This window comes from Somniosus microcephalus, chromosome 10, assembly GCF_052327205.1.
Source record: "Somniosus microcephalus isolate GS21.2 chromosome 10, FLI_Smic_1.0, whole genome shotgun sequence".
In the NCBI taxonomy this organism is placed as follows: domain Eukaryota; kingdom Metazoa; phylum Chordata; class Chondrichthyes; order Squaliformes; family Somniosidae; genus Somniosus; species Somniosus microcephalus.
This window is the reverse complement of record NC_140996.1, coordinates 73,197,801-73,214,324: the sequence shown is the minus strand read 5'-3', so window position 1 is coordinate 73,214,324 and position 16,524 is coordinate 73,197,801. Positions and strand designations below refer to the sequence as shown.

At 50.2% G+C, this 16,524-nt stretch overlaps 1 protein-coding gene across 4 annotated transcripts in view; it reads left to right on the top strand.

Annotated features, from left to right (window-relative positions):
- Positions 1-3,772, top strand: part of LOC147111547 (T-cell surface protein tactile) — a 242,668-nt gene extending 238,896 nt beyond the window's left edge. For all 4 annotated transcript variants that reach the window (XM_085998617.1, XM_085998614.1, XM_085998615.1 and 1 more), the window contains one exon: positions 2,570-3,772. In XM_085998617.1, the coding sequence (XP_085854743.1) occupies positions 2,570-2,654 (85 nt within the window). In that variant the 3' untranslated portion in view covers positions 2,655-3,772. The remainder of the gene's footprint in view (positions 1-2,569) is intronic.
- Positions 3,773-16,524: the final 12,752 nt, after the last annotated feature.

The following is a 16,524-nucleotide window of genomic DNA, read 5'->3' as shown; positions in this document are numbered from 1 at the left end:
ACTGTGTCAAAGACTGCAGACAGATCAAGAAGGACAAGGAGGAATAGTTTACCTTTGTCACAAAGGATGTCACAAAGGATGTCATTTGTCACTTTGGTGAGAGCTGTTTTGGTATTGTGGCAGGGACGGAAGGATTCAAACATGGAGTTGCGGGAAAGATGGGCACGGATTAGGGAGGTGACAACATGTTCAAGGCCTTTGGAGAGGAAAGGGAGGTTAGAGATGGGGCGGTAGTTTGCAAGGATTGAGGGCTCAAGAGTTGAATTTTTGAGGAGAGTGGTGATGACAGCAAATTTGAGGGAGAGAGGGACAGTACTTGAGGAGAGAGAACCATTAATAATCTCAGCTAACATGGGAGCCAGAAAAGGAAGTTGGGTGGTCAGCAGTTTAGTGGGAATAGGGTCAAGGGAGCAGGAAGTGGGTATCATGGACAAGGTGAGTGCGGAGAGGTCATGAGGGGAAATCAGAGAGAAACTGGAGAAAGATGCAAGTTCAGGGCTAAGGCAGGGGGGAACCTTAAGAGAAAGTTTGGCCTGGTGGGCTAGGAGAAGAAAGGGGATTAGAGCCAATTAACTGCCTGTTAACAGCTAGCTTTTCACAATTTTACGCCTGCTGATGCGGGCTTCCCGACATCGGGAAACCCTGCCTGGGTCAGCGAGGCGAGCAGTGGGTCTGCGGGGGTGAGAGGGGTCGAAATGTCAGCTGTAGAGGTGAGTGATGGGTTAGTGTGGACAGGTAAGGATGAGAGGTGAGTGCAAAGTGTTGGAAAAAGTTTCCTTACCTTTACTTCCTTCTGCAGGCTTCAACCTTTGAGGATCTGGAGGTGCCTCATCTCAACCGCAGAGATGACAAAATGGCTGCTGCATTCTCAGATGCAGCAGCCATCTGCTTTCTGTTGAGGAGAGAGGTCTTGGTGAGCCTGTGTGCAAGGGCTCACCTTACAACAGAGATTGTCAGTGTTTGACAGCTTCTCAAAGCTGTCAAACGCTGACAATTCATTTGTCAAAATTTTTGACAGATGAAGCGTCATATGCTGATGTAATGTGTCGCCAGCTTTCCCTTAATAAAAATCTATTGTAGAGAATTTTGAGGCAAGAGGCAAAGCATCCAAGAGGAACATCAAGAGGCACACTTCTATCCAGGATGGAGTGGGCGATAAACTTTCTGCTTGTTTCTGTAAACTATAGCTCATGTACTGTAATGTGTTACAGTAACTGAACAGTAAAGGAGGCCTTCAAAGAGGAGCCAGTTTTGGTACAGTGTAGACACATTCCCATGAGGGGGGAAAGGAGGGGTAGCCAAAGTTAGAGCTCCCTGGATGACTAAAGATATAGAGGTTAAAATGAGACAGAAAAAGAAGGCTTATGACAAATGTAAGGTTAATAATACAGTGGAGAACCAAGCTGAATATAGAAAGTACAGAGGAGATATAAAAAAGAAAATGAGAGGGGCAAAGAGAGAGTATGAGAATACATTAGTGGCTAACTAATATAGTGGGTTGCTACGGGCGGGACTGAAACCTGGAAACCAGAATTCCCGCCTCCAGCACGTCTCCATTGAGAAAATCCAGCTCTGTGTCTGTGAGGATTCTTCAATCTGATTGGCTGAAGAGCCTCTCTGTTCCTTTACTTGCTCACACATGCCACAGATCCCCTGTAGAGGGCACGGTGCTGGAAAAGGCACCGGATTAGAGGAAATCTCCGCTGACAAGCCCACAAAACGTCTGTCAGCGAGGTGAACGGTGAGCACTTTTCCTTCGCCGCTGAGAGCAAAATCCGGCCAATATGTTTTTGCTGATGTTGGTTAAGGGATAACTGTCAGCGAGTACACTGGGTAAACGCCTCCATTTTTTTGAATGCTATCATGGGATCTTTTATGTCCACATGGAGGGTAGTTAAGGCCTTGGTGTAACGTCTCAGCTGAAGAATGACACCTCTGACAGTGCAGCATTCCCTTAGTACTGCACTGAAGTGTCACCCTAGATTATGTGCTCAAGTCTCTGAAATGGCAGTTGAATTCAGGATCATCTGACTCAGAGGTGAGAACACTATCACTAAGCCAAGGATTAACATAGTGCATAGCACAATAAAACTGACAACCAACAGAAAAAAGTAAGTTTCTCACATGGTGAACTCGTATCAGTTGTAGAGCTTCATACAGTGTGAATCATTTCATTGTCAGAGCTCCTTTTATCATTTGACATATTGCAGCAGTTTCCTTCCAGCATTTGGGTGTATTGAATCATCTGGATGCAGCAACTAGTCCCCTATGGGCACATAGTCCATCTTGGGTGATTTTCCTGTATTTGCTACACTTAGGGCATATTGCATTGGATGGATGTAGTGAATAGTGCCTTATGGGCGCGTGTAACAGCCTGTCAGATTTTCTTGTATTCGCTATACCCAGGCATTCCAGTATGCCCCAGGAGCAGGAGAAGGAAAATCTCTCCAAATGTATATGTATCAGGGGAAAATATGGAAATTAAATTAAATAAAGATGCTTACAGCATAAAATAAATTAGCCAATTTTGATTGTGAATAACAGGAATTATGATTTTTTTTCCCAACAGGAATGGACCGCCTCCATTCAAACCCCCTCCTCCACCGATAAAGTACACGGCTATTCAGGTATCGCCACAGGGTGAAGTCAACTAATGAAGAGGATGTGGATGTATTTGGATTGACAGAGTCATGGGGGCAAAATTGGGTTGCACCCCCTTTGGGGGGCTAACTTCACCAGGGCGCAACTTTTAGTGCCCCGATAAAATTAGCGCCCCTATGCCCGAAATTCACTGGTAGCGCCCCAAGAGGGAGGCGGGGCGCTACTAGAAGCGCGCCCCCTGCCTCTTGGGGCGCTGCGAGTGAATATCGCAGCGCTACGTGCCACAGTACTGCAGGCCTTCCTCCCCTTATTAAAGGGGAGAGTCCTAGCGCAGCATAACCCGGGGCCCAGCTGGGCCACCAGGGATCAGAGTGCCGGCAAAAGAGCCCGGCACTCAAGAGGAGTGCTGGGCTCATGGGGGGCTTTACAGGAGGCTGGGAACAACAGCGGGTGCAGGTGCTGGCAAGTGGCCAGCAAAAAGAATGGCAGCCCGGCAGCTCCCCTTTCATTTGCGCCACCCCGGCCGCAGTTAGGCCCCCTTGACTCTGTTGGATATAGCGTCTGGCGGTAAGCCAGGGGGTGCTATCAAAGATCGTGGCTGGGGCGCTGCCCACGGCAATGACGTCATCGCCGGAGGCACAGTGCCGGAGGCACAGTGCCGCAGGGCGCTAACAGTTACCGCTGCCGCTAACCTCCCACTGAATTGCGCAGGAGGCATTAGCGGCGCCGCGACCGGGCACTAGTTGCTTTGCGCCCCGTTATCGCCCTCTCAGGGCACTAACTGGAGGCGCAAATCAACCGAATTTTTCCCCCATACAGTTTTATCTCACACTGTATTTTTTTGTGCAATATTTCTGTTTTTTTATTGCTTTTAGAATAGCAAACATCTATCGTTAATACTCTGCAATTCAGAGAAAGTACTTGCATTCTAAAAAGTTTGTATACGGGGGAGTGGGACTAGCTGAAGTGCTCTTGCAGAGAGCTGGCCCGTGCTTGACGGGCCAAATGGCCACCTTCCATGCTTTAACCATTCTATGATACAGTTTTTCACAAAATGTTTGTACATGTTAAAGTTTAGTTTCAATTTTTCTGAATTCATTTGAGAATATTATTGTCATAACCTGGATTTAGGTCTGTAAGAGAAAAATATTAAAAGAGCAACTAAATTATATTCTGTGCTTCTTTCTTCAAATGTACCTGAAACAAGTTCTTTCACAGATATCAAGGTCTCTCAATCACAGTACCTGTATTACATTGAGCCCCAAAATAGTGAATCTCTGCTCGAGGGAATGCAGTCTTGAAATTTCGGGACTCTTGTATAACACAAACCCAAAGTTTAACTTGTAGCTTACATCTGTAATAAAAGTCATCTCCCAGTGCGCTTTTATAAGGGTCTCAGTCACATCATAAAATTGAACAAAAATTGTTTTATGGCAACAATTCCACTGGTCTGGTGCTTTGGAACGATGACCATGGAATTGTCAGCATGGCTAATTTCAGGTCCATTAATTTTGGACCACTTGCCTCACTGGCAGCAGCCCGAAAGTAAGTGCCGTGAAGTGTGTGCCGAGGACAGCCGGGGGGGGGGGAGGCTGGGCGATCACCGTTGGCAATGGCCGTCAGGAGTGCCATGGAACCGAGAGGAGCACACCTGCTCTTCCTGGCTCCATATGAATTAAAAAAAAATAATTTTGGTGGAGGCCGCTGGAAAGACCTTATCCACACCTGGAAAACATGAGCAGAGCAGGTCTGATACTTTTTTAGTGCATCCCAATTACCTTGGGGCATCCTAAAACAGGCATTCAACCTCTCATTAGCGTTTGCAAGTTTTGGATGTTTTTCAGGCATCCTTGGGGTGCAGGACATTGGCCCCCAAAATTGGGCCTCGTGCCCATTTTATGCCACTTTCCCTTCATTTGGCTTAGGACTGAACCTATTTGTAGACCGCCAACTTGAATACCCTGGAAGTCTCCCAACAATCATCTCTCATCCTCTAAAGTGATAATCAATTATTAGATGGGGTAGTGTTGGTAAGCACTATAAATCTGCTATATTCACCTGATCGGAGTTCATCTCATACACATGTTCATGTGGGTTGCCTCATAATCTGGTGTCCGAAACAGGCTCTGAGACAAGGTATTGTCATGCATTCCTTACCAATTCAGACAAACAGGGATTGAGACATGTGCATTAGTCAAAATGTCTCAGTTTTCACAGATAATTTCAGACATGGTGAATACAGTGTACTTGACATTAGTCTATATTACATCACTGCGTGGAGACACAAATTATGGGACAACTTTACCCTTTTTGTGTAACTTTTGTGGGGCTATAAAAGGCTCCAGAGACCAGGTAAGGCCTCAGTGCATCGGCAGGAATTTCAGCGGCAGCAGCGGGGCTACAAAAGGCTCCAGAGACCCAGGTAGGCTTACCAGTTTCCGAACTCAGAACTCAGAGGGAAGGAGAGAGGTAAAAAAATAATTGAAGTGTGACGTCACCAGAAAGCAGGTAAGTGATTGGTTGGTGAGTATTTCTCTCTTTTTAAACTTGAACTCTGTGGTTTATAGTTTCTAAGGTGTGATATTCATCATCTAGAATCGGGGCAGAGGGTATTTAAAAATAATATTAATAAATTTAATTAATTACATAGAATGGGAGAGCAGGTGATGTGTTACTGCTGAAATATGTGGGAGCTGGTGGAGACCATTGATGCTCACGGTGATCACATTTGCAGTAAGTGTTGGCTGCTCGAGGAATTCCGGCTCTGTGTTGATGAGCTGGAGTCCGAGCTTCAAACACTGCGACACATCAGGGAGGGGGAGAGTTACCTGGACTCTGTGTTCCAGGAAGTAGTCACACCAATTAGATTAACTAATTCAGATGTAGTCCGTGGTCAGGGACAGGAGGGTGTGACTATGAGTGAGGCAGGTACGGGGATCCAGGAGGTAGTGTTGGAGGAGCCACAGCCCTTGCTCTTGTCCAACAGGTTCGAGGCTCTTACTCCCTGTGAGGACAGGAGCAGGGACTGCAGGGAGGATGAGCAACCTGGCCACAGCACCGTGGAACGGGGGGGCCATTCAAGTGGGGGGAGTAAAAAGAAATGTTGTAGTGGTAGGGGATAGTATCATAAGGGGGATAGATAGGGTTCTTTGCAGCCAAGAGCGAGAGTCCCGAAGGTTGTATTGCCTGCCCGGTGCCAGGGCTAAGGACATCTCCTCTGGGCTGGAGAGAAACTTGGAGTGGGAAGGGGAGGATCCAGTTGTCGTGGTCCATGTTGGTACCAACGACATAGATAGGACAAGGAAAGAGGTTCTGCTGAGGGAGTATGAGCAGCTAGGGGCCAAATTAAAAAGCAGACCCACAAGGGTAATAATCTCTGGATTACTACCTGAGCCACGAGCAAATTTGGCTAGGACAAATAAAATCAGAGAGTTAAATGCGTGGATCAAAGACTGGTGTGGGAGAAATGGGTTTTGCTTCTTGGGACACTGGCACCAGTACTGGAACAGGAGAGAGCTGTTCCGTTAGGACGGACTTCACTTGGCCAGTGCTGGGACTAGAATCCTGGTGAATCAAATCGGGCTGTAGAGAGGGCTTTAAACTAATTAGTAGGGGGGAGGTTTCAAGAGAGCAAAAAATAAAAATGTCAGCGGAGAAGGCAATAGAGCAAAGTAGCAGTGGGGAAATTAAAAACCAGAGCGTGTCAGGAAGGGACAGAATATATAAAGATAAAGGTAAAGTAGTAAAGGGGGTAAAAGCAGGAATAAATTGTCACAAAACATATTTAAAAGTTCTTTATCTGAATGCACGCAGCATTCGTAACAAAATAGACGAGTTGACGGTACAAATAACTACACATGGGTATGATCTGGTGGCCATTACAGGAACATGGCTGCGAGGTGACCATGACTGGGAACTAAACATCCAGGGGTATTTGACAATTAGGAAGGACAGACAGGAAGGAAAGGGAGGTGGGGTGGTTATGTTAATAAAGGATGGAATCACTGCAATAGTGAGAAATGATATTGGGTCAAAGGATCAGGATAGTGAAACAGTTTGGGTGGAGATAAGGAATAATAAGGGGAAAAAGTCACTAGTGGGCGTAGTCTATAGACCTCCTAACAGTTGCAACTCTATTGGTCGGAGTATAAATCAGGAAATAGTTGGGGCTTGTAATAAGGGAACAGCTATAATCATGGGAGATTTTAACTTTCATATTGACTGGACAAATCAAATTGGGCAGGGCAGCCTTGAGGAAGAGTTCATAGAGTGCATTAGGGACGGGTTCCTTGAGCAGTATGTTACTGAACCAACCAGGGAGCAGGCAATCTTAGATCTGGTCCTGTGTAATGAGACAGGATTAATACAAAATGTCCTAGTAAAGGATCCCCTTGGAATGAGTGACCATAACATGGTTGAATTCCAAATTCAGTTGGAGGGTGAGAGTTGGATCTCAAACCAGCGTACTAAGCTTAAATAAAGGAGACTATGAAGGTATGAGAGCAGAGTTGACTAAAGTGGACTGGGAAAGTAGATTAAGGTGTAAGATGGTACAGGAGCAGTGGTGTACATTCAAGGCGATATTTCACAACTTTCAAGAAAAATATATTCCACTGAGGAAAAGGGGGTGTAAAAGAAAAGACAGCCATCCGTAGCTAAGTAAAGTAATAAAGGATAGTAACCGACTGAAAACAAGGGCATATAAAGTAGCCAAATCTAGTGGGAGGATAGAAGATTGGGAAGCATTTAAAAGCCAGCAAAGAATAACTAAAAGATTAATTAAGAAAGGGAAGATAGATTATGAAAGTAAACTAGCAAAAAATATAAAAACAGATAGCAAGAGTTTCTACAGTTATATAAAAAGAAAAAGGGTGGCTAAAGTGAATGTTGGTCCCTTAGAGGGCGAGACCGGGAAATTAGTAGTGGGGAACATGGAGATGGCAAATACGCTGAACAAATATTTTGCATCAGTCTTTACAGTAGAGGACACTAAAAATATCCCAACACTGGACAAACAGGGGGCTATAGGGGGGGAGGAGCTAAGCACGATTAAAATCACTAAGGAGATGGTATTCGGTAAGATAATGGGACTTAAGGCGGATAAATCCCCTTGGACCTGATGGCTTACATCCTAGGGTCTTGAGAGATGTAGCGGTAGGGATTGCGGATGCATTGGTGGTAATTTTCCAAAACTCCCTGGATTCAGGAAAGGTCCCAGCAGATTGGAAAACTGCTAATGTAACACCCTTATTTAAAAAGGAAGGTAGACAAAGGCTGGAAACTATAGACCAGTTAGCCTAACATCTGTGGTTGGTAAAATGTTGGAGTCCATTATTAAGGAATCAGTTGGATAAGCATAATTTAATCGGACAGAGTCAGCATGGTTTTATGAAGGGGCAATCATGCTTGACAAATTTGCTCGAATTCTTTGAGGTCGTAACAAACAGGGTGTTAAAGGGAAACCAGTGGATGTGGTGTATTTGGACTTCCAGAAGGCATTTGACAAGGTGCCACATAAAAGATTACTGCACAAGATAAAAAATCACAGGATTGGGGGTAATATACTGGCATGGGTGGAAGATTGGCTATCTAACAGAAAACAGAAAGTTGGGATAAATGGTTCATTCTCGGGTTGGCAATCAGTAACTAGTGGTGTTCCGCAGGGGTCAGTGCTGGGACCCCAACTCTTTACAATCTATATTAACGATTTGGAGGAGGGGACCAAGTGCAACTTATCCAAGTTTGCTGACGATACAAAGATGGGAGGGAAAGCAGTGAGTGAGGAGGACATAAAAAACCTGCAAAAGGACACAGACAGGCTAAGTGAGTGGGCAGAAATTTGGCAGATGGAATATAATGTTGGAAAGTGTGAGGTTATGCACTTTGGCAGGAAAAAATCAAAGAGCAAGTTATCTAAATGGAAAGAAACTGCAAAGTGCTACAGTACAAAGGGATCTGGGGGTCCTGGTGCATGAAACACAGAAGGTTTGTATGCAGGTACAGCAGGTGATCAGGAAGGCCAATGGAGTCTTGGCTTTTATTGCAAGGGGGATGGAGTATAAAAGCAGGGTAGTCTTGCTTCAGTTATACAGGGTACTGGTGAGGCCACACCTGGAATACTGCGTACAGTTTTGGTTTCCATATTTAAGAAAAGATATACTTGCTCTCGAGGCAGTTCAGAGACGGTTCACTCGGTTGATTCCGGAGATGAGGGGGTTGACTTATGAGGAAAGGTTGAGTAGGTTGGGCCTCTACTCATTGGAATTCAGAAGAATGAGAGGCGATCTTAGCGAAACATATAAGATTGTGAGGGGGCTTGATCGGGTGGATGCGGGGAGGATGTGTCCACTGATGGGTGAGACTAGAACTGGGGGCATAGCCTTGGAATAAGCGGCTGCCGTTTCAAAACTGAGATGAGGAGAAACTTCTTCACTCAGAGGGTAGTAAATCTATGGAATTTGCTACCTCAGAGAGCTGTGGAAGCTGCGACATTAAATAAATTTAAAACGGAGATAGACAGTTTCCTAGCTGATAAGGGAATTAGGGGTTACGGGGAGCGGGCAGGGAAGTGGACGTGAGTCTAGGTTCGGATCAGCCATGATCCTATTGAGTGGTGGAGCAGGCCCGAGGGGCCGTATGGCCTACTCCTGCTCCTACTTCTTATGTTCTTATGTAACTTTGTCCTCTCCACATAAGAAATTCAGTTGGTTAGCACCTCCCATTAGCGCCTCCGGTGGCCGATAACGGGGCACTAACAACTTACCGCTTGGGCGCGGCAATGCTACCACGGCCCGCGAACCTCACCTGGCAGTTTGCGGCAGCCGTAACCCTTAGCACCATGATCTCCTGCGCCTGGAGATCGTGACGTCATCCGGCTGCGCAGCACCCCGGACCCAAACTTCGGTTCAGCCCCCTGCAGCATTGCCGGGCAAAAACACCGGCAACTGCAGGAGGCGTTCATGGGAGGCCAGGCACTTCAGGGATGATATTTTAAGGCGAGGTGGCCGAGGTAAGTAAAAAAAAATCTGAAATGCTCTCTCTCTCATTTTTCCTTTGTCTTCGCCAGCGCTCGATCAGCCCGGCATTCTGCTGCAGTACATCGGGCTGATCAGGCTGGATCGCAGCTGGCATCAGGGATGAGGTAAGTTTTGCCCTTGCAGAGCCTGCAGCGATGGCCCTTCCCTTTAAGGGAGGGAAGGAGCCTTCCAACGCGGCAGTGCTGCACGACCCATTGTGCAGCGCTGCTCACCTACTGCACGCCTGCTGCCTGTTGCACTCCAGGAAGCAAGTGGAGCACTTGATTTAGCGCTCCACATCCTTCCTGGAGCGCTAAAGCCCAATTGTTTAAAAGCTGGGCATCATTAGCACCTGGCGCTAACTTTCCCAGCTTTCAAAAGTTACCGACCCCAAATGGGGCAATGCTGAGTTTCTCCCACTTTAGACTTAAGCTCAGGATAGTAAAGTCACACTAAAGACGTTCCTGTTGAGATACCGCGGCAAACGTGGGAGTCGAGACCAGAGTTAGTAAAACACAACTGCTTTATTCAACCTCATGGCAAAGAGGAACTGGAAAAACCCGCGCATCCACTTAAATACTCCCCAGACAGGAAGTGCTCCCGGCAGCCTGTCCCTGCGGGAAACAAGTTGCTGGAGGAAAGGGCCCCCGGCCTGGGGCGTCTGCTTAAACTGTCCGTGCCGCCGTGAGCGGATTATGTCCAGTGGTGGCGTGTCGCCACAGAGATCCCCCCAGAATCCGCTTAGGAGGAGTGGACGAGTCGTGATGGTGGTCTGATGGTTCTGCCGGAGCAGCTCTGAGTGGTCGCCGGTCTAGTTGGTGGAGCCGGGCGGTTCGCCGCCGGCTGTGCTGGCTTGCTGGCGGGACGGCCTCTAGTTGGAGGCCGGGCCACGGGGACCTGTTCCCCTGGTTCTGTGTGTGCTGGTTTGAGCCGGTCAATGGAGACTGTGTCGACCCTGTCGCCGAGTCGCAGCTTGAAGACCTTGTCCCCGGTTTGTAGTACCTCGTACGGTCCGTCGTACGGGGATCGCAGGGGTGCGCGTCGTGTCGCACGAAGATGAAGCGCACCTGCTGTAAGTTTGGCGGGACGTGAGGTGCGAGTTCGCCGTGTCGGTTGACCGGAAGTGGGGCGAACTGAGCGGAAGAGAAAGAGTTGAGCCGCTGCTGTTCGGCCAACCAAGGCGTGGTAGCCTCCGGAAGGAAGTCGCCTGGGACGCGCAGCGGTTGTCCGTAGACTAACTCCGCTGCCGAGGACTGGAGGTCTTTCTTGACCGTGGTGCGTAGGCCTAGTAGCACCCACGTTAGGCGGTCAGTCCAGGTACTGTCCTGCAGGCCGGCGCAGAGTGAAGCCTTGAGTGACCTGTGGAAGCGTTCACACAGCCCATTGGCCTGCGGGTGGTACGCCGTGGTTCGGTGGAGCGTCATCCCGAGGTTGCGTGCTGTGGCCGTCCAGAGTTCGGAGGGGAACTGGGCGCCTCTGTGGGAGGTTATGTCGGCTGGTACGCCGAACCTTGCGACCCAGGTGTTAACGAATGCCCTGGTGATGTCGGCTGTAGTGGTGGAAAGCAGCAGCACTGCCTCAGGCCAGCGTGTGTAGCGGTCGACCATCGTGAGGAGATAGGTTTGGCCTTGCGATGGCGGCAGAGGACCGACGATGTCGACGTGTACGTGGTCGAAGCGGCGGCTGGGTACCTCGAAGTCTCCCAGGGGTGCTTTTGTGTGTAGCTGTACCTTAGCCCGTTGGCAGGCGAGGCAGGAGGTGGCCCAAGTCCGAACATCTTTGCTGAGGCCGTGCCAGACGAAACGCTGGGAGAGGAGTTTGACGGATGCGCGGGCACCCGGATGGGAGAGCGCGTGTAGCGCGTCAAAGATGCGGCGGCGCCAGGTTGCAGGGACGACCGGCCTGGGTTGGCCGAGTGAGACGTCGCAAGTGACTGCCGTGGCTTCGGGCCCATGCGCGACCTTGGCTAGGCGTAGCCCTGGCAGGCTGGTAGCCGCCGAGAGGAGGTCTGGGTCCGTGAGCTGGGCCGCTGCTAGTTGCGCGTAGTCGACCGCAAGGTGATTCGCGCAGATGGCGGGACGGGAAAGGCAGTCGGCGACAACGTTGTCTCTACCGGAGACGTGCTGGATGTCCGTAGTAAACTTGGACACGGCCGCGAGCTGGCGTTGCTGCCTAGCGGACCAGGGTTCGGTGTGCTTGGCCATCGCGTATGTGAGCGGCTTGTGGTCCACGTACGCGGTGAAGGGGCGGCCTTCCAGGAGGAACCTGAAATGGCGGACCGACAGGTGGAGCGCGAGAAGCTCGAGGTCGAAAGTAGAGTATTTGACCTCCGGGGGGCGCAGTTGGCGGCTGTCGAAGGCAAGTGGCTGCCACGCGCCATTGACCCACTGCTCGAACACGGCTCCGACCGCGTGGTCGGAGGCGTCGGTAGTGAGCGCGACCCAGGCATCGGCCCTCGGGTGCGCGAGCAGGGTGGCGTCGGCGAGCGCGTTTTTGGTGGCGTCGAAGGCGGCTGACGTGTCAGTGGTCCAGGCTACGTCCATCTTGCCGGATTTACCTCGGAGGGAGTCGTATAGGGGCTTCATGAGGGCTGCAGCTCTGGGGATGAACCTGTTGTAGAAGCTCACCATCCCGAGGAACTCCTGGAGGCCCTTGATGGTTTTGGGGCAGGGGAATTGCTGGACGGCCTGCACCTTGTTGGGCAGGGGGACGGCCCCAGCAGGGGTGATGTGGTGACCGAGAAAATCGATCTCAGTTAGGCCGAATTGGCACTTCGCTGGGCTGAGGATGAGCCCGTGTTGGGCTAGGCGCCCAAACAGGATGCGAAGGTGTTCGAGGTGTTCCTGTTTGGAGGAGCTGGCCACGAGAATATCGTCTAGATAGACGAATAGGAAGTTCAGGTCCCGGAGGACTGAGTCCATAAGGCGCTGGAAAGCCTGGGCTGCATTCTTGAGGCCGAAGGGCACCCTCAGGAACTCGAACAGGCCGAATGGGGTGATGACAGCCGTTTTGGGGATGTCCGCGGGGTGTACGGGAACTTGGTGGTAACCGCGCACCAGGTCGACCTTGGAAAAGATGGTTCGTCCGGCCAGTCGTGCCGAGAAGTCCTGGATGTGTGGCACCGGGTATCGGTCGGGGGTGGTGGCGTCGTTGAGGCAGCGGTAGTCCCCGCAAGGGCGCCAGCCTCCGCCGGGCTTGGGGGCGATGTGGAGGGGCGAGGCCCAAGGGCTGCTGGAGCGGCGGATGATGCCGAGTTGTTCCATGGTGGTGAACTCGGCCCGCGCGATTTCCAGCTTGGCCGGGTTGAGTCTGCGGGCGTGGGCAGAAACCGGGGGGCCAGTGGTGGGGATATAGTGCTCCACACCGTGTTTGGCGGCTTTGGCCGAAAAGGTCGGTTTAGTGAGTGCGGGAAACTCGGCTAGAAGTGCCGAGTAGCCGTCCGTGGCTCTGGCGAGGCAGTAGGTCGTCAGGCCGGCCGAACGGGCTGGGGTGAATGCGCCGGGGATGGGGGCCATAGTGTTGATGTCGACGAGGCGGTGCCTCGGAATGTCGACAAGGAGGCCGTGGGCGCGTAGGAAGTCGGCGCCGATGAGTGGGCAGAGGACCCTGGCTGTGAGGAACTCCCAGCGGTAGCGGCGGCCTGCGAGGTCGAGCGTGACCATGCGGGTGCCATATGTGCGGAAGTCAGAGCCATTGGCTGCGGCCAGCGTGATACCTCGTGCGCCGCGTTGGATTTCGAGGGCGGAGGCGGGGGTGATGCTGTGCTGGGCCCCTGTGTCGCACAGAAATCGGCGGTTGGTTCTGTCGTCGGTGACGTACAGTAGAGGCCCCTTTTGCCCCGCGGCCACTGCGGGGGCCGGTGCGGGGGGGTGTTTGAAAGTGCATGGTGGCGTGCAGCGTTGGGCCCTAGTGCCAAAACGGGTGTGGTAGTAGCAGTGACCCGGAGTGGTAGGGCGGTCGGGCCTAGTGGGCCGGGAAGACTGCGTGGTCGTTGCCGTGAGGTCGGGCGCGACGTCGCGAGCGGACTGCACAGAGAGCAGCCGGTCGGCGTTTTCGGCTATGTCATTCAGGTCCGTGGAGCCAGACTCCACAATGAGCGGGCGGATGCTGGCGGGGAGCTGCCGAATGAAAAGCGTGCGAAAGAGGGAGCCGGTGTTTTTGTCGTCCGAGAGGGACAGCATGTGGGAAAGCAGATCCGACAGTGAAGCGTCACCAAGGCCGGGGAGGTCAAGGAGTTGGCAGTTGCGCTGGTAAGAGGACGTTTGAAATTTTTTAAGGAGCGCAGCCTTCAGATGTTCGTACTTGCCTTCCACTGGTGGATCCTGCAGCGCTGCCCAAACCTTGGGGACTGTGGCGTAGGTGAGAAAGGAGACGAGGTAGTCGTACTTTGTGGCGTCGACTGTAATGTGTTTCAGCTGGAATCTGGACTCAGCTTGAACAAACCAGGCTTCGGCCAGGTTCTCCCAAAAGTCCGGTAGTTTAACCGTGACTGCGTTTGTATCCGCCATGCTAGCTTAGGATTCGTCCTGAGCGTCGGGGTCACCAGTGTTGAGATACCGCGGCAAACGTGGGAGTCGAGACCAGAGTTAGTAAAACACAACTGCTTTATTCAACCTCATGGCAAAGAGGAACTGGAAAAGCCCGCGCATCCACTTAAATACTCCCCAGACAGGAAGTGCTCCCGGCAGCCTGTCCCTGCGGGAAACAAGTTGCTGGAGGAAAGGGCCCCCGGCTGGGGGCGTCTGCTTAAACTGTCCGTGCCGCCGTGAGCGGATTATGTCCAGTGGTGGCGTGTCGCCACATTCCCTTAATATAAAACCAAGGCTCTGTCTGCCTGTTCAGATGAATGTAATGACTCTCAGGGCACTATTTGAAGAAGAGCAGGAGAGTTCTCCCTGTGTGTGTGTGTGTCTGTCTGTCTGTCTGTCTGTCTGCCTGCCTGCCTGCCTGCCTGCCTTCCTTTCTTCCCCTTTCGTTCTTCAACCAGTTCCTATTTTAAGTGCACATTATTCTAAAGCACAGCTATTTTGCACTCCAGGTTTACTGAGTTCAGTTGGGACTAAACACAAGGGGGATTCAGTTGGTTTGCACCTCTCGTTAGCTCCTTAAGAGGGCGCTAATGGGGCACAAAGCAACTAGCGCCTGTGTGCGGCGATGTTTGCGCCGCTCACAAAATTAATTAGACATTTTGCGGCGGTCCTAAACACTACCGCCACGATCTCCTGCGCCGGCAGATTGTGACGTCAGGCAAGTGTGCAATGCCCCGGTAGCACGCCGGACCGAATATTGAGTGGCGCCCCCTGCCTTACCACCTGCCGCTAGCAACGACAGGTTGAGGGGAGTGTTTTGCAGTCAGGAAGGGACTGGGGGAGCGCTATTTAAAGGCGACCGCTTCCTGCCTTTTTTTGTTGGTGACATTTTTGCACCACGCATTCTGAGAGAGAGAGAGACTTCTGGAGAGATTCAACGCTGTGTGAAGGAGTTTTGGGTACTGAGCAGCACTTTGCAGGTTCATTTTGATTTGCCCTTCCTTGCATCGATTTAGAAGAGACTGTGGGGGCTGCTCTCTGAGCTCTTTCCCTGGGCCTCTCCATTGTTCTTTCCAGCAGATTTAATGTACAGGTCTCTCCAGGCTGAGATTCAAGGCTGCAATGAGCAGGATGTGGATGGAGAGCAAGATCAACCCTTCCCTTTAAGAACTGGCCGGCGCCACTGTGTCTGTGTTCCATTGCTGACTGACATCACATGAGCTTCGCCAGCGCTCTGAGGTAGCGCCTCGCTCCTCGGCCTTTGCGCCTTAAGACAGGTGTGTAGCACCTGATTTAGTGCTCCAATCACCTCCAGGGGCGATAAAAGCCAAGTTTGCAGTCGGAGGCGATAATTAGTGCCAGGCGCTAATCTTTGCGCCCGGCCGATAATTGCACCCCAAATGGGGCGATACTGAATTTCTCCCCCAAGGATCATTGATGTACTGTGTTGTTCAAATGACTGAGCATCAAATTGTTTGACCATTTATCCTAACCTTTCACTGAAAAGCACTCTTGTCAAACCAACTGTAACCACAGTGGAAATCAGTGCATACTTAAAGTCAATGCAAATGATTAGCAAAGCACAATTTATGTACATAGAACAATTTTGTGCTACAAGCTCCAACTTAATATTCAGAATGCTTCTCCTCTAACAGCATTTAAAGTAATAACTTCTAAACACTTAATTAACTTCAACACAAATGCCTCCATCACCCTGCTTGTTTCGTCTGTGTAATTTAACATAATTAATTTAATGTGTTGTCCTTGGCTTGATCCATCTTTTAAAGAACTGAATCGTATCCCCATTAAAAACAAGCCTTTAGACTTCCCAGGACCTATATATTAATAAAAGGTTTTTAATAAATATGTGAATAAAACCTTGGTGTTTGATACATTTAACATCACTTTTCCTGATCAACCACTCACAAATCTTTGCCACAGTATTTGTCTGCAGCTATTTAGTTGCCACTTTGCTTAATTTCAGACAAAACTATAAAAGTAAATAAAACATCTGCAGAGCATGCCTGTCCTATTAAACACATTTTCAGACTTCATAACAGGACAATTTTTAATTTAGATGAAAAAATGTGAAGGGACTTGATGTTTGGTGTTTGCTATGAAAAGTCTCACAATTGTTACAGTGAGAGTGAGGGCCAAGCAGTGCATGGAGTGCGGAGCCTCACTAGCGGCGAGCACAGGTCGGACAATTGAGGGCATGGTGGTTAGTTTATAAATTGCCTATTGCTTGGTAAGGGCATACATTGGGAATTCAGTTCCCACTCCCAATAATTCCCTGCATGCTAATTTTAATGGTTGGAAAATCATGGAACGTAGATAGATCATGGGGTTGAAATTGGGTGCCTAACGGGAGCACTAAC